This window comes from Alligator mississippiensis, chromosome 1 (genome assembly GCF_030867095.1).
Source record: "Alligator mississippiensis isolate rAllMis1 chromosome 1, rAllMis1, whole genome shotgun sequence".
Taxonomy (NCBI): Eukaryota; Metazoa; Chordata; order Crocodylia; family Alligatoridae; genus Alligator; species Alligator mississippiensis.
The window spans coordinates 41,043,722-41,067,410 of record NC_081824.1 but is presented as its reverse complement, the minus strand read 5'-3'; the positions used below and the strand labels follow the sequence as shown (position 1 = coordinate 41,067,410).

The window sequence follows — 23,689 nt, the reverse complement described above, 5'->3', positions numbered from 1 at the left end:
GCCGTGACAACAGTGAATAGTAAAGCACAGTGTCTTTGTTTAGTGCAACTAAATGATGTTTGTTCCCTATCCTCTGTTCCTTCATTCTGAATTATGTAACAACATGCCACATAAATAGGGGTTTTTTTTGTTTTTAAAGCACTCACATTTTTCAACTTCATCATCAGTACAGGACTACATGACCTGTATACCTGTTACCTTAATCCTCTCTCTTCTATAACAGAACTATTCCAAGTATTTAATCTCAAAGGACAAAAGTATGTAGGAAAACAAAATGTGGTAATATTTTTCTTGCTGATCTGATAGAATTGCTGTAGTACATATGCTCAAGGAAATAATTTCTAGCAGTATACTGTGCAATAAACAGCTTTGGAGGCTGATTAAACAATTCAGTTTCACTTTAGCTGTTAATTACTCTGAAAGACTGTCTAGTATGAGCAAACTAAAGAGCAATAGAGATTATAATTATTATTTAACAAAGGAGAATGTCACACGTTTTGATGTTCTACAGTCAATGGCCTAAAAATGCCCTGGTGCCTCGTTATAGTATAAGTGGGATAAATAACCATCTGTGAGCAGACTATAGGTAATATTTACTCAGTGTTAGACAACCATGTCAAAAGAGTTGCTATTCCAAGTGCTAAGCTGGTAGATCTTCTGCATAGGGCATCCAATATTTTTAAATTCTTTTAGTAGGTCTTTAATTCTTTTAGTAGTAGTGGGCTATATGTATGCAGTCCCTGCCATTTTTGGGAACAGTCTGAAGCCATAAGACCAGGACTCCAGTCCCTCACGTTGAAATGTATTTTGCTTTTGAATGACCCTTCTCTGTCCATTTGCCACCACCCCCAACACTTCTTTTTTTGGTTACATGTTAATTTCAAATAATTTGGCTATCATAGGGGGAGCTAGTTGCTTCTGTGACAACAACCAAAAGCAATTTAACAAATAGTTCATCTAATAGTATGTAACAGTTGCCTAATTGGAGTAGAAAATGCTAACATTAGCAGTAAGTATAAACAAGTTCTAAACCTGAATGTAGCCAGCTGTGGGAAAACTAATTATCTTAAGAAGGGAAATAGAAAATAGTACATATGTAAGAACAACTTGATAAAATGGACTTGTTTCAGCTGGAGGAAGGGTATATATCTAGTTCAGTTTATTCTTGGTGTGTCTCCATTAACTGCAGTGGCTTTAAGCCAAGGATGAATATTTGGCTCCAGTACTTTTTGTTGTTGTTGAGTGTTTTGCATTCTTTTTTCACAGGTGTAGACCAATCAGTCTATATTTTTGGGGACCCATAACTGAATCAATCAGAAAAAAAATCTAACAGAGAGAGAATCCCAGGAAGTCCTCTACCTATTGGCAAGTCTCTTCTGATTATAGTCACAAGTGCTTCATGTCTTCATCATGGAAAGCAGGAAGCTTATTATACAGCTAAAACTAATAACCTTCCTGTACCTTTCACACATACCAGGCAATTTTGAAAATGGTATGGATGCATTTTAAAGGATTCACCATAGAATAATGCAGTTAGTTCTTATTCCAGTTCTTAGCAAGAGAGACTGGGATTAGAAGTTATCCAAATTTCCATTCAGATTCACATTCAGATTGATTCAATGTGGGAATTACTATCCTTTTGTTTGAGGGAAATAATTTTAGTGACTCTTAAAATCAATCTTGACTGTAACTGGTAAAGAGGACTTCCAGTCTGCTGTAGAGCTACAGGATATACATCCTCTATTTCTATCTACATACATTATATTTTGCATATTTTCATTGCCCCTCACTGGCCTCTTTTTTTCCTAAGGGTTTCCTGTAGATATCATCATCTTCAAATTCCACCTGTTCAGTACAGCCACTGCCTCAGGAATATTCACCTTGGGCTACATGGCATGCTTTTTATTTCTTTTTTGTGGTTCCCTAATGTAAAAGAAACTGTGGGCCTGAACAAATAGCAGCTTGGACCCACAATAAACATTCTGGAATCAGATTTTTTTTAAGAGGAAGAGGTTTTCTTTTGCTGTCTGGTGGTTCTGACTTCCAGTTACAATTCTAAGAAAGATAAGGAATGAAGTAAAGAGCACTCATGGTGCATGCATACCTATGTGAGCCTGCTGCTCAGGGCAGTCTCTTCTCCCCACCCACTTTGACACAGTTCTCTGTTGAGCATCTGGTTCCAGGACAGCTAAGATTACTGATCAGGCTTTTGGAAGGTAGACAATAAATAAAACTTCATATACTACCTTTGTTCTTATGTATTCTTTTTTGTTGGGATGAGAGAAAGAGAGAGAAATGAGAAAAAGGAGAAAGAGGTAAAGAAAGGAGAGAGAAAAGGGGAGAGAAAAAAGACAGAGACCTACCTACCTTTCTATGCAGGCAGATAGATGAGAGGAACAAAGGCAAAGAGCTGTGATTTGATATCACCAGAATCTGCTTCTTCCCCTTGAAACTGTTTGTCACATCTACAGTCCAAGATGCAGATTTTGCCATTGGCCTCTTCAAGTCATCACCGGGCTCACAGATAAGTTCTTTATTTACTGGAAGACTGCCATCCTCATATTGAGGGACTGTCATTTCCACCGATAAAACTGGTGCTGAATCTAGCTCCAAATAAATCGATTTTCTTCAAATGCTGTATTTACTTGTATATAAAATGAGGCTTTTCCCCCAGTCAGCATGGGATGGGGGGAGCCCCTCCATCTTAGATTTACATATGAAGCAGAATGGGGAGAAGACAGTGGCTGTGACTCTGACTCTGGCCCTGAATTCCTTTCCCCACCCAGCCAATCAGGAGCCCTAACACTGCTGCATGGCCAGGCAACAGCTGACCTTCTACATGTCATACTCCAGGATGGAGCAGCCTGAGCAGCGTTTGATAGTAAGGGGGAAGGAGCAGGGGCTAGGAGGCTTTGTTGGGAAGGGGCAGAGACTGGAAAGAGTGGGATGAGGGGCAGAAACTATGGGGAGCTGGGGATGAGATGCAGGTGGTGGGGAGGAAGTCTGCAGGGAGAAGTAGTAAGTGGGACAGAGGGCAGGGCAGCCACCTGATTTCCCCCCTCCTCTGCCAGCCACTGTTTTTCCTGATGTAGCATTGGAAGGGGGTGGGGGTGGGAATCAAGACAGTCTTCCGATGCTTTGATTCTATACCTAGACAATTTATAACAAGCTTATAAATTTTCCATATATAAAATGTGATTATTGGGCAGACACCTTATATTTGAGTAAGTACAGGTAGCCACACATGTGTATATGCGTGTGTGTGATATCACTTAACATGACCCTGAAGCTGGAACTAATTACTATAATGAATATTTGAATTCTCTAAAGCAAGAAATGATATGGGATTGAAAATTTGGTTCAGAAACTGAACCTTTGTGTATAGTCTTACTTTGATAAACAGGTCTGTGAATTTCCTGGATCAGTTACAGAAGAATCTCAGTAATGATATAATCAGTGAAGGTAATTACCTAATTGTAGTACAGATATGACCTTTTGGATTTGAAGTTGCTGCTGTATCTGAAATTACATTGATTGAAAGCAATGTTCTATTAGGCTGTTGGAAGGAAAATTCAACCAATAACGTCTACAGTCTAGGGCTATTTGGTGAAAGGTTTAGCCAGGTAATAGCTTAACTGGAAAATTATACCAGAAATGTTCCCATAAACTCCTGCAATACAAGAGGTGGATCTCTATTGACTTCACTGTCCCCAAAAAGCTTGTTTGTGCGCCTCAAACAGGCCAAAATAGCCTTTATTTATAGCCTTCTATGATGGGTTCTATATTAGGGTGTTAAAGATAAACTGAATAGAATGTATCTTTTTTTTTCATCTCCCCAAATTGCTGTGTTGTTGGTTTTTTGTTTTTTTTTTTTTTTATAAATATGTAGCCCACTAGCATTCTAAATGTATTTTTATAAGTCTGAAAACTTTTATTAAAGGAAAGTATTTATTTTATCAATTCTACAGTTGGCCCTCCCAGATTAGTATTTTAATGGTTAGAGTTCGGATAATCATAGGTTAAACTTTGAAATTATTTCTTTCCCAAAGGTAAGTGGTAATGTCTTGGCCTGAATAGTCAACATCTAACTTCAGGTAAATGCATGGAAGAGATGGAAGGCAAGAGAAAATGTAGTGCCTTTATATTTTTCCCCTGCAGGAAGCCAAGGAGAAGATCCTTCAGCCACTTGATACTCTTTATCCCTGACTGAAAGAGTTAACTTTACCAGAGAGGAAGAATAGAAGCTCTTCTTATGCCTTTTGACTTTTTAAGACGGGGAAAAAGTCAAACTAATTCAAGTGATTTTTGTTTACTTCCATAAATTGCGAGAGGTTCAGTAAGGATGGTACAAGGCAGAGAGCTCCTTGCTGACATACCCTGCCCTATCTTCTTGGTTTTGCTTGTAAACTTATAAGGAACACCAAGTCAAGTCAGTCCTGAGACAGCTGTGACTGTTGGGGCACTTTAGAAGTTGTGCATCATTGGTGATTCTTGGGACAGAGTGGCCTGTGGTGCCCATCTCTCTCCAGGTATGGGTGGCCATTGGCTCAGGGAGCTCATCCACCCTTTTTTTGGTCCTGCTGGGTGTCCACACATTCTCCTCACCCAAGCTAGGCTAGGTGGGAGCACCAGTTGCTGATCATGTTATAGGCTGTACTGATTTACAAGGTACCAGATAAAAGACCAACAGAGGCTTGGCCTGACAGAAAGTAGCAGTGTTTTAATGCCATACCTGCATGTGTCAGTAGGCTCTGTTAGGAGGCCATACTAATGTGAAAATGCTAGCTTCCAGTTTGGCAGCTGCTGTGTGCAGACTGTGGTGTCTCATTGTGCAGATTTGTACTGTGTAGACATATACAAGTGCAGAAATCATTGTAAAACACTAGGTGTGATCATGTACATGAGCCAGAAAAATCACATTTGGTACCTAACAGACAGTTCTATGTGCCCATCATGACTCCTCTTGTGTTAGTTAGTTTTTGTTTTTTGGAAACGAAAGGGATGAAAGAGGCAACATTTAAATCGTAAATGTAGTTTGGGAGATCACTGCTTAGCATAAGGAAAAACTATTTTAAAATAACCCAACTTTTTTTTTTTAATTTAAAGTACCTCTTTATGTTTTGCTTTTAGCTCATGTTAGATCATCTCATGGAAGGAAATTAGAGTTCCTCTATTTAATATCAATGGGAAGAAAATCGGGCCTTACTCTTGAAGGATTGAGAACGGCACACAGAAAGGGGTGTGAATCGCATGACTTGAACATACATGGATACAATGCCCAAGCTGGTTTGTTTGTTTCTGCATATTAAGTAATTATTATACTACCAGCTTCCACAGTAAGAAAAGGACACTTACACCTCAGCATGTTGTATCACTTCAAATACAGAGCTCTGTGGGGCATGCACATATACCTAGCCCCCTGGCTGGAGAGCTACCAAGTTGCTGCAAGGTGTGCTTGCCATCTAGGAGGCAGTAGCAGGGCTGATCCTTTGTGCCTCTCTGCCCCTAAGGGAGCCTATCAGTGAGCCTGAGTGCTGGCAGCTTGGCTTCTCCCCTGCCAGGGAAAGGTGGCACAGTGTCCATGGTCACCTGTCATCTGCTCTGGTCCACCCAGACCAGGAGTAGCAGCTGTCAAAGAGAGCCCTTCTGCCACCAGCGAGAGTGACAGGCATGAAAGAACCTGTTCTACTTAGCCCCTGCCACTCCCATGGGTAGGGAGTTGTGTTTGATAGCTTCTGTCCAATTCTGGCAGAGATGATGGCAGTTTGCAGCAAGGAAGAGGCTAAATTGCCTTTGGTCCCATTCCCAGGATGGAAAGAACTTTTTGGTACAGATGGCAGAGAAACCAACTGCAGGATAGGTTCTCCTCAATTTGCTGCTTACTGATAAGGGAGAATTAGTTGAGACTCTGAAGGTGAAAATCAACTTGGAAAACTGTGATATTGAAATGTCAGAGCTCAGCAGTTGCAGAGCTAGGGAACAGTGGGTTCTGGGGCAAGCATGATTTGAGCCTAAACTACACAAAATGCACAAATACATGCATTAATGCACACACAAATAATATTTTCTTTTCCACTCACCACTATTACTGCAGTGTCATCTTACGTACCTTCACCTGGCAAATTCATCAGTAATCTGGTCATAAGTCAAGTTTCCTAGCCCTCTCATTTTCAACAGATAATATTGCTAATTCCATGAAGTCTTTCTTGTCCCATTGTGCTATGCAGATAATTCCTAATTATTTTCAGTTTCATGAAGGAACATCAAAGAACTTGATACTATTATGGGGATGGTTAAACCAGCACAATCATCATACATACTTTAGCAAACTTGATGGCAAAGCACTATTATCAACAACCAGTAATTTAGCCACATCTTCCACTATAAGTAACTGAGATTTTTAGACCTGTTCTAAATGCAAGTAATTTTTCCAGGCACGGTGACAGAGAGGTTCTTGTTGTGTTCTTTCACAAGTTTCTCAGCTTTTTGTACAGTTATTCATCAGTTGCTGACACAAGTGTCTTTGGTAGAGTTACATTAAACTTTGCAATGATTGCATCTTTGCTATGAAAGCAATTTGACAGCTGGGCTAAAATTATATCCAAACATCCATAGAAACATTAACTTTGAAATCTCTCTCAACATCATTCAGTCTTTCATTTCAGTTTCTCACATAATTCATCAAAATAATTCACTTTCTCCATTTTCCCCCCCCCCCAGTTTTCAGTCATTTGAGTGTCACTTTTTTTGGCTTCTTCAAAATTATTTGGAAATAATTTGAGTAATTATGAATGTTGTGGCCTTGTCTAAACATGTTTTTTAGATTGTAAGCACTTAGAATTTGCAGTTTCCAAACTTTTTGTTTGGAATACAACAAGAAATACAAAATCATAAGTTCCTAAGATTTTCTTTAAATTTGAAGCTTCATTACATTTATCAACTTTTTCACCCAAGAAAATTATTCTGGAAAGCTCCTTTATTATGTTAACGTTGCAAAACCTCAAAGTAATAAGCTATTCATTTCTTCGTGACCAGTGTGTTGAACATATGCTTTTCAAAGTAATGTTACTAACAAGCTGAGGCAGAAGCTAATTCAGATAACATGGCACATCACATTACACTATGTCCAAAGAAAGCATAGACTCTTTCAGTCTTCTCATTAAAACATTTCATTTCAAGTATTTCCTGAACATGGTCATTAAGTGTAAGGTTCCAGTTGTGGACAGCACAGTGCACATAGTCTGCATTTGGTTCTCTCGTAGATAGCTTTGCCTGCACTCTGGCATAAGCTACATGTTGATATTTTAACCTGTTTGCCCTTATATAAAAAAGTTTTGAAAAATTACTTAAAATAGTTTAAATGTCAAATTTGACAATTATTGCAATTGTTAATAGTAACTATTTACATTTGTCATAGGCTATATTTGTGCTAAATTATACATGTTTTATGGAATTTATTTATATTCTGTAGCTGTGGATACAAGACATGTCCTTAAAATTACTGTTAAAGATGATTACTACACTGAACAAATGCCAGAAGTGTTTCAAGGACCAGATATGAACAAAGTTGAATATACTTAAGACTTCTGAAAAGCAGACTTTAATAAATAAAGGAAACCAGTAGACAGGATTTCATGGGAGGCAAGTGTATGGGACAAGGGTGTCCAGAAGAGCTGGCTCTTTCTTAAAGAGAAAGTGTTGGTCACAAAAAAGCTTTCTGCTGGTGAGGCCTCACCTGGAGGCTTGTGATCAGCTTTGAGCATTGCACTTCAGGAAAGACATGGACAAATGAGAAAAGAGACCAAAATGATTAAAGGTGTCAAAAATGTGACATGCAAGGAAAAGTTGAAAGATGTTAGTTCAAAGAGAAGACTGAGAAGGTATTTTGATAAAGTCTTCAAATACAAAAAAAAAAAAAAGTTGTTATACACGATGGTGATCAATTGTTCTCTGTGCTCCCAGAGCCCAGGATGTGAAATAATGGTTTTAAATTACAACAACAAAAACTTAGGTTGGATATTAGAACTTCTTAACTATGTGGTTGCTTAATCATTAGAACACCCTATCAAGAGACATTGTGGAATCTCTTTTTTTTTTAAAAAAAAAAAAAAAAAAAAAGGATTTTATTCTAGGAATGTATAAACAGGAATGATCCTGCCTTGAGCAGTGGGTTATATTAGGTAACTTTTGTTTTATTGTATTTTTTTAGATTTTTTTTTTCCTTCATTAATTAAAGCAGTATTAGTGCGAAGCCAGAAATCATGAACTGTTTGCATTCAACTTAATTGGTCTATTAAATTACCTACTAACAATCATTCTCTTATTTTAAGTTGCCTTCACTTTGTATGTGTGAACTATACAATGCATTCTAGCTGTCTGCTAATGCCATTTTAGTAATTAAAAAAAATACTCATTAAATGCAGATGTTGGACATTTTCCTTTTAAAAGATTAAAAAAAATACAACTATTTACATCTTACAGTCAGTAAGAGCTTAATTTAACAGGGAGTTCCAACCCTATTACTCCTAAGGGAGTAGGAACAGGAGAGTAAAGTGGGGTCCTGGTAGAAGGTGGACTTTTGGGGCTCATAGGAGCAAGGCTCTGGATCAGCCACCAGCAAAGCCAAGCACAAAGCCAGAAGCCTTAGGACTGCAGAGCAGCTGGCCTGTCTGCAGCAGCAGGAGACAGTCTGATTAATAAGTGTCATGGCGCAGGGTAATGCAGGATGGCCATGATCTCCCCAAGGCCCCCTTCCCGTACCAAGCTGGCCCAAAGGGCACCCTCACTTCTCGCCCGCCACGTGTTTGATGGAGAATAAATGTCTGGGAGGCTGCCTTACGTCCTCTTGGACGTGGTTTGGTGTAATATCTGACCTCATGGACTCCCAGACCCTTTGTGGGTCCTGCTCTGCAATGGGTGCTTCAGGGGCACCCTAGCCTTGTGCGCTAAACATGGCTCCAACCACCCCTTTACCATACCCCAAGCCTCACAGCTGGAATAGACATTGTTCTGTCTGGGCCCTGTTATAATTGGGCCCCCTTGTCCTCTCTGGGCCCTGCGTGGCCCTGTCTAGCTCTGCCCCCCTCTCTGGGGCATCTTGATAATGCTGCCCCTCCTCTCTGGGACTGGGGTTGGTGTACCCCAAATGCTGTGCTGTCACTGGTGCTGGGGTCCCCACACGACTGTGGGTCCCTTATGAGCCCTCCTCCAACCCCTAATAGCCTCACCCAAACCACCGGTCTTTAAACAACAACACAAACACAAGCCCCCTCAACTATAACAGAAATTAAAGCCTCCCAGCTAAAACCATGTTACCCAAACACCCCAGGGATGCGCCATCCTTTACCCATCTTGGGCTGTACCTGTGATCAGGCCTCTCCTTGCAGCTCTGCTCAGGGAGAGCTCCTTCCTCTCTGGCTATTGGCAGGAAACTGCCTCAGCCCCTAGGGTTTATAAGGGAGCCAGGCCCTGCCCCTTTCAGTCAGCTGACTGCTGGCGGGTGTGGGTAGCTTGCTAGCTCCAGTTGCCCTGGCAACCAACAGCTGGGCTCCTTATTCACTGCTAGGGCTCTTTCCTTAGCAGTTTCCCCTCTTTAGAAGCAGGGCACCTCAGTGCTCTGCGACAGTAAGTCAAGAAAAAATTCCTGTGCCTGGTTCAGAAAATTATGAGATCAGGTGACCAGAAGAGGTGGGGCTTACCCCAGCTCCTGAGATGGAGCAGGAGTCTGTTCCTGAAATCTTCATGGAGAGGAATTCCCTGAGGTGGGGGAGGGTCAGGGAGAGGCTGTAGAAAACAGATCCACAGGCACCCAAGTTATCCTTGGAATGTTTCGGTAATTACCCAAATGTAATTTGAAACCATACCTTCAATTACACAAACACTTACCCAAACAAACCCCTTACATTTACCCAAACCCTTGGAATATTTGGATTCGGCCGAGTGCTCTTCCCATGAGATGTTTCGGTAATTGAAGTCTCCCATGACAACTATGCACTGAGAGCATACATCCAGTTCCCTGGCGAATTCCTGTTGTTGCTCTTGTTTCTGGTTAGGAGGTCTGTAGTAGACTCCTCCATGATGTCCCCTGTCCCACATTCCCCATATATTTTAACCCAGAGGGACTCCAGTCGTCTTCCCTGGGTGCCAATATCAATTTGGAGGGACGTGTAGCTGTCCTTGACATAGAGAGCTACACTCCTACCCATTTTATCTGCACAATCTCTCCTGTACAGGGTATAGCCATCTATACCTGTGGCCCAGTGAAGTCCCACCAGCAGGTCTCCATTATCCCTATGAGATGGTAGTCATTCTTGTTTAGCAGGAAGACCAGTTCCTCCTGTTTATTCCACAAGCTCCTGGCATTGGTGTACAATGTAAGTGTCCCATTGAGGGCCCTTGCCTTCCCTATCGTTCCAAGTCTAGGGTAGGGGTGGGTTCCCTTAAGTGCCTTAGCCTGCTGGATTTGCAAGGCTTGCCCAGTGGGCTTGCAGTGGCGATTAATTCCCCCAACCCCCATTGGGCTTAGTTTAAAGCCCAGTCAAGCAGGTCAGCCAGTCTGACTGAGAAGAGCCTCCTGCCCAGCACAGTGAGATGAAGGCTGTCTCTCCCCAGCAGAACACTGCCTCTGTCACCAAAAGTGCACTGTGATCATGGAAGCTGAAGCCTTCATGATGACACCAGTGCCGCAGTCTTTGGTTGACTACTTCAATCCTCCTCTCCCTCCTCAACCCATAGCCCAAAACCAGGAGGATCGAGGAAAATACCGCCTGCACCCCCAACCCCTTAAGCCCCGCTCCCAAAGCCCTGTAGCACCTCATGACCTGGCTGGGATTGCACCAAATCGTGTCATTTGTGCCCACATGGATAAGGAGCATAGGGTAGTGGTCGGTGGGCCAGATAAGTTCAGGGATCCTCTCAGCCACTTCCCAGATATGGGCTCCCGGGAAGAAGCAGACCTCCTGGGCTAAGGAGTCGGGGCAGCAGATTGCACCCTCAGTCAGGAGTGGCCTTAGGGAGAGCAGGGACAGTAGCTGTAGGTGAACCTGCATTGCCAGCAGGAGGTGGCAGCTGTGCAGGCTCTACTGGGGCTGCAAGAGGTTCATACGAGTTGCAAAGCTCCAGAGGGGCAGGGACCTTGGTGCAGTGAGCCTTGAGGCTATTGACCACCTTGGTCCAACCCCCTGGCCGGACAGTATGGGAGATCCCAGAGTCGTCCCTTGTCCTGGAAGGTGACCTTGGTTTATCCTCCGCCTTCAGGGGGTGAAGGGTCTATCTCCCACTCACCATCCCTGATGGCGCACAGTCTCTGGACTGCTGCCTGTAGCTCCTCTATCTGGCACCCCAGAGACTCCAAAGTGGAGCAAACCCTGCAAGGGGAGGTGGCCATGCTCCTGGTCCCGTGTGCCTGGAAACATGCCAGGCAGCCCCCGCAGCCAACAGCCAGGGGCTCCGTCTGCGTGCAGCCTGGAACCATGGGTTCTGTCTGGGTGGAGGCCTCCGAGGTGCCAGAGGGGGAGGCCTCAGACTCTAAGGAGACCCTCGGGGTATGGCTTGCGCCCATCTGCAGTGTGCCACTAGGAGTCCAACTACTGATGGGACTCGCTTCCCTAGGGCTCACTGGCAGGGCCTTGGGCCTTCCCACACTAACTCCCGCACCAGGCCCAGAAGCATACCTGTTTGCACATCCTGTTCACGAGGCTCCAGTCCCATGGCTCCCTGGGGGGATGGGCCAAGTAGGAGCCGGGGCGGGGTGGAGCGACTCCCTCCTCAACTCCTCTCAGCTGGCTCCCCACAGCTGAGCTACACTAGTCCCGTCCCACCATGGGCCTCCCTTATCTCCGGCTATGCTGGGGGTCGGCAGTGTGCTCCGCAGCTGCTGGGGGTCATTGGGGGGCTTTGGGGTGTGGGAGCATGACAGGTTTCCACCTGTGCATCTCACGCCACTCCCGGAGCCTAACTGAGCTGCTCCTGGAGCCTAACTGAGACAGGAGAGATCTATGACTAGTATGGGTCTGGATTCAAAAAAGGGATTTATGCACAATGATTGGTCCTTTGGTCAGATTTTATAGGCCTGTTCTCTAGTGGATTTTTCAGCAAATCTTTTTCTCACCTATCTGAGATTCTAGTACACAACTGTGTGTCAAGTGTTGCTGGGGAAAAAGTGCTTCTAAATGTTGAAAGATATAATTAGCACATGTATTTGATACATCTGACATTTTGAATGAAATGTGCATGTTATTGTCTGAATCTCATTTAAGGGTGGGATTCACAAGCTAGTCATCCCTGCAGATAAGTCTCCTGAAGGGCCTAGTCCAGTGTTTCTCAAATTTTTTATACTTAGGGCACACTTTGTTTTATGGATTCAAATTGGTGGCATGCCTCTCAAAAAGGTGTGTGTATCTGTGTGTGTGTTCAGAAACATATAACCTATTCCTTTCCCCTGCCAGAGGAAATTATAACAGTGCTGAGCTGTACTGCTGGCTACAGAGTAAAACATTTTTTTTTAACTTTTATGAATTTCATGGCACCCCAGTTGAAAATCACTGAGATAATCTAAATTCAGAAAAGATTTGGAGGGGGCTGGAGGCTAAAAAAGTGGGGAATCACTGATCTAGCTGGTGTCACTTAAGGGGGGCGGGCAGGACCTCACCCAGCTGTACCCTGCTCTTTCTACTATCTGTCCCTGCTGACCCTTGGTCTGTACCTCAGGGAGAAAAGGCAGCCCCTGCTGCTGAGACTACTCCTGCTCCTACCGGGTCTCTTACCAGCAACCACCCCGTCAGTCCCTCCTGCTGGCCCTGGGATCATGGCAGGAGTAGAGCAGACAAGCTGGTCTAAAAAGCATGGCTCTGCATGTGCATTTATGGTCTCACAACGGAGTACATTACTGTGAGCATGGGGGAGGAGAAGGTCAGGGCAGGCAGCAGTGGCAGCAGTCCCTAGAGGAGTAGCCGCAGGCACTGCTGGAATAGCTGGGGCAGGCACAGGGTGCCAGCCAAGGGAAGAGAACAATTACATCTTCACATGGGGTGGTACCTGAACACTAGTGTGCTGCAGTACATCCTTTGGGAATCACTGGCTTAGTCTGTTAGGAATACTCTAAATATACCTAATGGCAAAGGTCCACCTCAGTGTTAGGCCTTTGGGGTTGCTTATGCCTTAGTTATTGGATAAAATGCATAGTGTTGGGATTAGATGAGGAGCCAGAACCAAGGAGTGAAGACTAGATGCGCAAGTGGTTGAAGTGCGAGGAGGACAGTTTTTTGGTAAGGTGGAAAGACAGAGACAGAAAGAGATAGTGAGCATGGAAGCAAAACCTTGGACTTACTAGTCAAAGGATCCAGGACTGGAAGGAGAAGCCTGAGGAGAAGAGGAAGTGGGATAATGTGAGGGAAAATTATAGGGAGAAGTTAGAGGGAACACTGCAGCAGAAGTGCCGGGTACATGGGGGCCCGAGGGCCCTGGCCCCCATGGGAAGAGGGTTGTCACTTTAAATGCGTAAAATTTTCCACATCTCCATTATCTTACCACCCCTTGGGAAAAATAAGTCGCCGCCTATGCACCGCAGCATGGGTCAAGTTTGGGGAACTGTCCAAAAAGTGTGTGCCCATTACAGCATGGTCCCCTCCAGAGCCCAAAATAGAACTAAAGATTCCTGAGCACAGTCATTCCCCTGCGATCAGGAAATATCAGTGAAACCCAGTGACATTGTACATATGTGTGTAATCTCTTTTTAGTGTTGGACCACATGAGAGGTTGACAGCTTACAATTGGTACCAACTATTTTCTGAGCTCAAACGGCAGAGGTGTATATTGTTTTAACTTTGTCAGTTGTCAGTGCCCCACGTGTGTTACATGATGGAATTGAATGTGTGTTATGTGAGGGAATTACAAATTGCATTTAAAGATTGTTTTTAAAGTCACAAAATTAAGAAATATGAGAATTGTAGTTTGCAGCTGAACATTAATTCAACCCTCTTTTTTAGCTACATTATGATAGAGGCTTTAATTCCATAAGCTTGTTGTGTTTCTTCCATAAGATCCCAGCTTCATCCAATGAACAGGATGGGCAATACGCACTTAACAAGCAACAAAAGAATACTTTGTTTTTTCCTCTTTGTTCGATGTGTGGCTGTAACCCTGATTTACTGCATAATAATCAGATCTATTCTTTGAATAAAAACTAGTGCTTTTCTAGTGCACTTCTTCTCTGTAGTATCCAAGTGTTCCACAAACATGTTAATTTAACTTCATAAATCCTCTGTGAGATGAGATAGCATTATCTCTTTTCCAAAGGGGGAACTGAAGGGCTGAGAAATTAAAGTTAAAATTGTTCACTTAATCTTAAGTACCTGGTTGAAGAATTCTACAGCCTGAACATTTGGCATTAAATACCATCTTATACATTCAGATGAAAGCTTTTATAGACCTCTAATGAAAGTGTGAATGTCCACTATTTTTGCAAATTGAGTATCATTGTGTCAAATTAGAAATGATGAACATGGAATAGTCAGCACCTGTAAAAAGCTTTGACTTACATGACTTATCCAGAGTCTTTCAAACTCTTCGGTATGGGCTGAGGCAGAGCTCAGCTGTCTTAACCATGAGATGCTTCTCTTTCCTATGGCTATCTGCCTCATTCACTACACACACCTTCAAAACATGCAACAGTCTCCTTTATTACACAACCATAATACTTTGCCATGGTATAGCCAGCTTGTGATAGTATGTGATCATGTAAAGTCTATAATAAGCATACAATGAGAATAAAATCTGACATTTCCTAACTCTTGCATTTTTGTTTTAGATACCCTATAATTTTAAAATATTTTTTATATTTCTTATCTAAATGCCTTTCTATCCTGTATAATGAAATGGTGCATGGCTTCACATAATCTCCACACCACTGTTTCCCAATGATACCTGGGGGACACATTTTTTCTGGAGTAAAATTGATGGTACACTTCACTCTTACACCCAAAAAGGGTGTAATATATTCCATTCCTGCCAGAGGAAACCATATAAGTGCTGAGATGTTCTGTTAAAAAAGACACAAAATACATCTTTCTTTAAGCAAAGGATTAGTTTCTGTACCAGTGGTTCTCAGCCTCTTCAGCCTCAGACCTCCTCCCCCATAACTTCAGAATTTCACAATACTTTCAGACATTTTAAATAAAAGATGCTTAACTTTAAACTCTGCACACCCCTGTGCCAAGCTCAGCACAGGCCCAGAAGAGGCATTGTGCTAAATGAACTCAGCTCTCCCAATGTCTGTATAGACCAGGCACTTCAGTGAGGCTTTTTTGTGCTTTTATCTAATAGTTGATTGAATCGACTCTAGATAAAAATGCCAAAAAGTCCTGCTGAAGCACCCAATCTATACAGACACTGCAGAACCAGTTTGAAGAAATATGCTGCTTCTTCTGGTAAAGCACTTTTGTTTGTTCATTTGTTTGTTTGAACATCTGCAAGCAGCCTGAGAGATCTAAAGTCAAAGAATATATGGAAAGCAGGCTGGGGGTTAAAAAAATTGAGGATCACTGATCTAGCTGGTGCCACTTAAGGGTGGCAGGAGCAGGACCTCACCCAGCTGTGCCCTGCTCTTTCCACTCTCTGCCCCCTCCCAACCCACTGCTGAGGATGCTCTTGCATGCTTTCTATGCTAAATACCACACATGGTAGAACATGGGTGGGGTGGAGGGGATACAGCAGACTGCAAATCAGAGCTTTGCCTGTATGTCCTCCCACTTGCAACAGAGCATAATGCTATGAGCGTGGGGTGCAGGTTATGACCAGGGCTGCCAGAAGGCAAGGGTAGGGGAAAGCAGCAGCAACAACAGTGGCAACAATTCCCAAAGGAGTAGCTGCAGGCAGTACTGGAACAGCTGGAGCAGGCACAGGGTACTGGACAGGGGAGGAGAGCATTTACCTCCTCACACAGGGGGATCTCGTGGCATAGTGTTGCTCTCACAGCACACTAGTGTGTCCCAGCACACCCTTAGGGAATCACTGCTCTACACTCTTGTACATGTGCATTGTGATATTGTTGTGAAAATATATTTTCCCTGCCTGTCTAGGATAGATGGTTTTCAGTAAATAAATTGGGTCAGTTTAGTTAACAGGTCCTGCCTCAATTGTCTCTTCCAGCTTTGCAGTTGCATAATAAATGATGCAAGGAACTACATGAAGAGTGAAGGTGATTGATATTCCTATACAATTTTAGGGGGAAAAATGGAAGCCTTTTTCATATTATAATGTATATACCTGTGTAATGAATATGTACTGTAGATTGTATTTTGAAACTACAATTTTAAACACAAATCAGGTAATTGTATGGTAGTTTATTTATTTAAAGTTCCCTTTGACTTAATCATCTAGGCAAAGGACAGACATTCAAAAAGCCTGAGAAGGAGGTGCTTCAATCTTTGCAGGTTAGTCTAACCTGCCTAGTCTGAATCAGTCTGTAACCGCTCAGACATCTCCTCTGGACTGAAAAAATGCAGGCAGTTGGCTGCAGTGGCTCAGGCTAGAAGCCGGGGGCAGCTAGCCCTCCCATCTCTTCCACAGTGCTGAGCTGAGTGGGGCATGGCCAGGCCTGGGCGGGATACTCTGATTAGGGAGGGGTTCTCCCCTCCTCCCCCCTATAACAGAGCATTTATCAGCTCTGTTATCAGCATTTACCACCCCATTAGAAAACAAACCCTTTCTCATTAGGTCAAGCTCTTCTTAAAGATCTTTTTCCACAGAAAGGAACATTCCAATGGGGGACATTACCATCTACCTGTTGATTAGCTCCAGAAAGCCCAAAGCTGAAACTGTCCTGTATGCCTTTGTCATGTCTGCCTTACACAGACACCTCTTAGCATTAGCTAGCATACCACATAATGGCTACTGTTCCTGCTGTGAGAGGGAGGGTGGGGGAATCCCTGCTTGATCAGGGAAAGCCAGGCAGACACTGCTGTGCCTGCAAGTATCTGCCAGAGCTCCAGCAAGGGAGCATGGGGGAGAGGCCAGCCCATCACTTTTGAGCAGAGAGCCTCACCCAACCCAGAAAGCATGCTGAGATGTTGGAGGACTCTGGTTTCACTTAACCAGGAAGGGGTCTGGGACAGACATTTCATAAACTAGTTTGACCCAAATCAGTTAAGTCTGATACTACATTCAACCAGGTTGATCTCAAACCAGTTTCAGCCATTTGAAACTGGTTTATGTGCACTGAATGTCTGTTCTGTTACAGGTTTAAACTAGTTTCTGATCACTTAACCCAGTTTATGTGTAATTTCTGTCCCTAGCCCTACAATGTAACACGCAATTGCTCTGCTGTGGAGAATTTGGTGACACAATGCTCCCAAAAGCATATTTTGGACATGACCACCATTTTCTAAGGTGCAAGATTCCAGCCATTTACGTTAAATCAATATGAAGCAGTAAGTGTCATTGTGATTAACTAAATGGGATTCCCTGAGCCATAAGTCTTTCTTTCTTGCAAAGCTATCAGCACCCCTAAATGCTTGGATCTTGATGCTGCTTTCTGACATTTGTCAGTTAAGGGATTTAAAAACAATGACCTTTGTAAATTGTGTTTAATATTTGAAGGGCCTTTGTTTGTTTGTGTCTAGGAAGCAAATGCAAAGTATCCAAGACTGCTACTTTAAAAAATTAGAAATTGTTGATATTGTTCAATGGAATTTAACATACTTGAGAACACAAAACACATTCTTGTCATTTAAATTCTTACAATGATTAAACACTTCACTGGTAATTGATGCTCGAAGGAAAAAAATCAGGCCCACATCCTGGCAGTTCAAGAGTTTGGCATCACATAAATTATATAAATTTGTTAGAAAGTGTTTTTTAATTAATTTTGGTGGTATTTTTTAAATTTGACTAATTAATTGGTTTATATCTTATGATATTATTTCTTTGTTTTCCTTTGTTAGCATTCAAACTTAACAGACTTTCATCATTGCCTGAAATATATTGGCTCATTCAAAAAGCAAATTATTTTCTAATATACTGCCAGAAATAAATTGTTCATACTGATGGTCCATGTGACTATAATGCAGCTTTTCCAAAGCATACTGAACTCTCCAAAATGTCCTTATTGTTGATTGTATATAGCAGGACAAATTATGAAGGTTTTTTTTTTTCTATCCTGAAAGTGTTTTATAAGAAATACTTCCCGCTATGTGACTTAAGAGATCTGTCTGCTTGCCCGTGAAGCTGACCATCAGCTGTTCTAGGTGATATAATCCAAGCTATTTGATCCTAATCCTACATGTTTGTCAGAGAGTTTTAAGCCATGCATTTTACTGGAGGATGATGACTATCGCCTCTGTACCTTTAGAAACATATCCCAAAAGGGAAGGAATAGGGTAGAACCATAGCTCCATCTGCAAGTTTGGTGGTTGGCTGGCTGTAGGAGGAACATGTTGAACCATCCAAAATTATGGTGCTGCCTGTGCAGACTCTGAAGCCTCCTGGATTTCTGGGAAGGGTTGTCTTTCTGGCTAATCACATCTGTTAGCATGCATAATAACTTATTTGGACAACAGTGGCCCAGACTTTGTCTTACCTAGCTGGAGCTGAGGAATGCTATACAGTTTGCATGGAAATTTCCCTCCCACACCCAACATACATAGTCCTAAAATACTACTTAGTATCATTTGAAGTGTGCTGGGGGGAAGGCATTCTTTTAGAACTTGCTGCCAACACTACCCCAGTGATCACTCTTCTCCCAGACAACTTTGCAGAGTGAAGATGAGGATGAGCTGCATCTGAACAGTTAGGCTAAGTACAGACAGTCAAAAGGCCCAAGGATGAATCATTAGTCTTTGCAGGTTAATCTAAATGGCAGAGATTAACCTGAGAAACAACTGGATACACATTTACTTTTGATTCAGGGAATGCAGATACATGCCTGCAGTGGCTCAAGCCAGAAGCTGAGGGGCACTAAAGCATGGCTCTCTAGCACATAGCCAGCATGGGCTGTGTGTTTGCTTCCACTTCCTGCTGCTCCCGAGGTCTCTGGGATTTGCAGTCCAGGCTCACAGTAGCAAGACTTTTCAGGGTTTCTCATCACTTCCTCTTCCTGTTTCCAGGTGCCTCTGGGATTTGTAGTCCACAGTTGCAGCCAGCATTAAGTAAGCAGGGCAGGGCAGCTCTGTCCTGAGCGGACAGATGGGAAGTTTAACCCCCCTCCCTGGCCCCAGACCCCAGCTGGCATTTGCCTGGGTGGGTAGTCCCTGCCTATCCTTCTCTTCCCCCCTAACCCTTCTCTACTGGCCTCACTGCTCCAGCTAGGGAGCAGAGGGGTAGGGCCAGCCCTGCTCTCTGGAGCAGACAGCACAGCTCAGCCCAGTGCTGGAAAGCATGCTGGGATGGTGGGGGGACTCTGATTTAACTTGAACCAGGAAGGGATCTAGGACAGAAATTTCATAAACCAATTTGACCTAAATCAGTTAAGGCTGATACTACATTGTATAAACCAGGTTTATCTTAAATTAGTTTCAGCCACTTTGAAACTGGTTTATGTGCACTGAGCTTCTATTCTGTTACAGGTTTACTCCAGTTTATGCTCACTTAAACCACTTTATGTGTAACTTCTGTCCCTAGCCTTACAGTGAAGGGTAGTACCCCAGCTAGGGAATGGTTTTCAAGCTATCTCTTTGTACCTTTCAGAGCTCCTGATGGCATATCCATGCATGTATCTATATAAGAGCATGACATTCCCACTTTCTCCTACAGTTTCATTATCTGCACTGCTGGTACGGGAGAACCTGTTGCTCCCCATTTTTCTTTTTAAAAAACACTTGTAATAGAAAAAGTGCTCATTAATGCAGAACAGAATGAAGCAAAGCTGCGTCTTTCAAATATAACATCTCATTATAAGAGATACTTCTTTTAAACCCTTGGAGGAGGAATGGTCCAAAAAGAGAAAGCAGCACACTTCAGAGTAATGACTTCAGGGTATTTTGTGTTGGTTTTTAACAACTACAGAATTCAGATTCTCTAGTTTGTTCATCCCAGTGTACTAAATAATTTGAAGATGCTTCTTGTCTGAGACTCTCTATCTCTCTTTTTTCACTAAGTCTAAAGTTTTCATAACTCCACTATTACCACTGTATCTATTCAATATTGAATGACTCCCAAAATATCAAAATTACTAGACAGACATTTTGTTTTTTATCCTGCAGGTGATGATAATGAGATCCTTCCTCCAAGAAAGCTATACACAGTGAGCCTGCCTCCTGAGGGCTACATCCCAGTTAGTCCAAACACTATTAATGACCCAGATTCTGAAAGCTCTGAGAGTAATAAGAATACAGCAGGTAAGGGGGTACACAATGTGATTATTTCTATAATTTTCTTTCCAAAAGGCATTTTAGTGTCCAGGTAATCATGTAGAACCAAATGGGAGCAACCTAGTATTTAACTGTTGCTGCCAGTGGGTGTCACTGTTTTGCAACAAAAGTAGAGTGGATGAATTTAAGATGTGTGTCCACCTGTGCAGACTTTCACCTTATAGAATTTCAGAACCAAGTGTCTCATTTGGTTACATCCTTGCAATGTCATTAATGTTGCTGAAGTTTCATAAGTGTAGATGAGGCCAGAATTTGACTACAGTGTGGATGCCACATAAGAAGAATAAGGGAGAAAGCTATAAACCAGCGGTTCCCAAACTCTGACAGATTGCACACCACCAATTTAAAATTAAGTACCACCAGCAAATGTTTCAGTTCAACCTTAAGTACCACCAGCAAATTTTTGTCATATAAAGTAATTATAAATCTGTTAACACATACCACTGACGGGTTGTCTATGTATCACTGGTGGTACGTGTACCACAGGTTGGGAACCACTGCTATAAGCAATGTAAGCCCCACTGTATAATTGATTATTGAGGTGTGTTGTACAAAGAGTAAACTGAGTCCACTCTTGAATGTAGTCCTGAGCTTTAGTAAGAGAAAGTGTTCAGACCAATAGTTTTAACTTTGCAAATCTGATTGCTGTGCTCCTGTGGAAATGGATGTCATTACTTATTCTGAACAAAATGTACTGAAAATTCATAGTGGTCCTACCTCCAGGAAGGGAATGGATACAAGAGGCCAGGTCAGGTTCAACCTGATCAACAAGAGTGCTATAGGTTGGAGAGAGAGCTTCCAAATAGAGCTTTCAAATAGCTTAGGATTTCCATAAAGATATGGAAAGGCAGATTTTCTCATTTGAAAGAGGTATCCACAGAGAGACTGAATGAGTGGTCAAAAATACAGCTTCTTCTGGAACTGTGAGACTACAAAAGGAAGTTCAAGGGTGATCTTTTTCCACATAAAAGTCAGGTGCAATAGAGAGATATTTCTAATTAAATAGTCACTTTATCAAAGCAACATATGTAACAGCAAAATTATTTGGCTAAAATCCTAATGCATCTTTAAAATAAGAACCAATCTTGTTGAACTTTTTCTCTCCTAATTGCCTCATAAGGTAGCTATATTTTCTTTGTAGGAAACTGTTCTGGTACCAAATTTAAATGATGCATTTTGCTCTTTGTGTTCAACTGGATTCAGATTCCAAAGAAATAAGCCCCTTTCTAAATTTTCTGTAAGGTCTTTTTTTAATAACAGATTTAATTATTGAAAGATAGTTTACTTCTATTAGAAGTGTTAGCCCTAGGTTAACAGTAGCAGGGTCCCGATTCTGATTCATGTTAGCGTTGTAATTTGAGAGAACCAGAGTTGTAAACGTAACTGAGCTTAGAATCAGGTCTGAGGCAGTTATTCATCTGGACAAAGTTTTTAGCTAAATGAATGTCTGATTAAACAAAACAAATCCCATGTTTGGTCTAATTATAAATAGATAGATCCTTAAGGTAAACCTAAAACGCTTAAATTTCTTGAACTGAGAAATTAGAAATGGAAATATTGTCAGCAACAATAAAATGCCACAAAAAAAAGCAAATTATTTTAGATGTTAAGAACTTTGAGACTCCAGTAGTGCTATATATATGTATATATATATAGCACAGGCTTTTGTGAGCTGAAGCTCACTTCATCAGATGCCTACCGTTTCTATTAACAGTTCTAATCACAGATGGCTTACTGAATTTTCATCTCCATGTCCGCCACATTGCTTTGGAAACTTAACAGTTCAAGTTTGCAATGAGACAATTCCTTCATAAAAATATAAGACCCTGGATTGTACTTGCTTATCTGCATACGTAAGCTTAGTGAAGGAAACCTGTGAGGATAATTTATCTAGGCCTGACACTGCACAACCACCACTCAGCTCAAACCACTGCCACTGACATCATCTTGTGTTTCTTTCACTGATGCTTGACTCATTGCTTTGGCATTCCTTACAGAAGCTCCCCAAATTGAAGAGGGTTTCCTTATACCACATATATGTACAGAGAAAGAGGCTCACTAGAGGGTACACAAAGTACCCTCATTCAGTATGTGAATGCATCCAAGATCCCTGGACACTTTGCAACTTTTGCTACAAAGTTGTGTTCAAATTGTATTTAGGTGTTTCTGGCAACAGGCACCATTCTTTTTGTGGACGGAGCTCATACAGCTCTCTATGTACTTGCAGGATTTGCAGAAGATGGGGATTTGCATGTTCATTTACAGGGCTCCTAAATTTACAGACTATGAGTCAAATACATGCAAGCTGGGTTTTATGCAGCATAGAGGTCAGAATAATTACAGTAATTACAATGAATTGTCTCTTTTGAATAGTATCGGTAAATTGCTCCCATGTATATCTTTTTGCTGTGATCTTAGTGCATGAACTGGAGCCATGGGTTTAAGCATTCAATCTGTTTTTGTTTCCATTAGAAGTGCAGCTATTGTATAATCTCAAGAGATGAATTGTATTTAACAACATTTCAACTCTACTACAATATCAATAACATTCAAGTTGTAGCATTTTCAAGGCTTAATCCACTGCCAGGTCAGATGTAAACTAGCTAATATATTTCTGCAGGCCATTCTGCTCTTTCAAATATTGCCTTCTGTGCCTATGAGGTTTTAACAGCTAACCTTGGTAAATTATGTAAATCTCCCTATTAATTTTTATAGGTGTAGGTTTCATTCATTTATATTTACTTGACTTATATAGTACTTTTGAAGTCTGATTTGGTGCTCACTGAAGTCAGTGAGAGGAGGGACACCTAATGTAGGAAAGAGTGAAGTGGCCCTGGATGTTGATCTGAAATGTATTGTATTTTAATTTTGGGGCTAAAGGCCACCTGTATGAAGTGAGTCCACCAGCTATAACAGATGTCACAGTCGATAATTGTATGGAAATAGAACAGCCACAAGGGGAAAGAATATTTTTCTAAACTTATATAGCTCTTATTTCTGCATAATAAGTGTGACAAGAATGGCAGTTTGGGCATACATGTGTGTATGCCCAAACTGCCATTATAAATTATCCTTTGTCAGGATAATGTGGCAGAATGTCAGGTGCTAAGATCTAGTACAGAAATATAGTTGTATCTGCTAACTCAGCCACTCATGTCTGGTGCATTCTCTTAGCTTCAGCAAAGAAATATATAAAAATTTGTGTTAAAAAAGTATGTAAAAGAAAATCTTAGTGAGAGTTGAACAAACTGAACAAGTCTGCGTGTGTACCCACATGCAACATTTTACATATTTTTCCTTACCTATGAAACCTGATTGACTTTCTT

At 41.9% G+C, this 23,689-nt stretch overlaps 1 protein-coding gene across 3 annotated transcripts in view; it reads left to right on the top strand.

Moving 5' to 3' along the window:
• ERICH1 (glutamate rich 1) overlaps positions 1–23,689 on the top strand; it is a 135,764-nt gene that overhangs the window by 53,124 nt on the left and 58,951 nt on the right. For 2 of the 3 annotated variants that reach the window (XM_014610418.3, XM_059730049.1), the window contains exon 3: positions 20,196–20,330. The exons of the other annotated variant lie outside the window; for it this stretch is intronic. In XM_014610418.3, the coding sequence (XP_014465904.1) occupies positions 20,196–20,330 (135 nt within the window). The remainder of the gene's footprint in view (positions 1–20,195; positions 20,331–23,689) is intronic. 3 annotated transcript variants of the gene reach the window in all.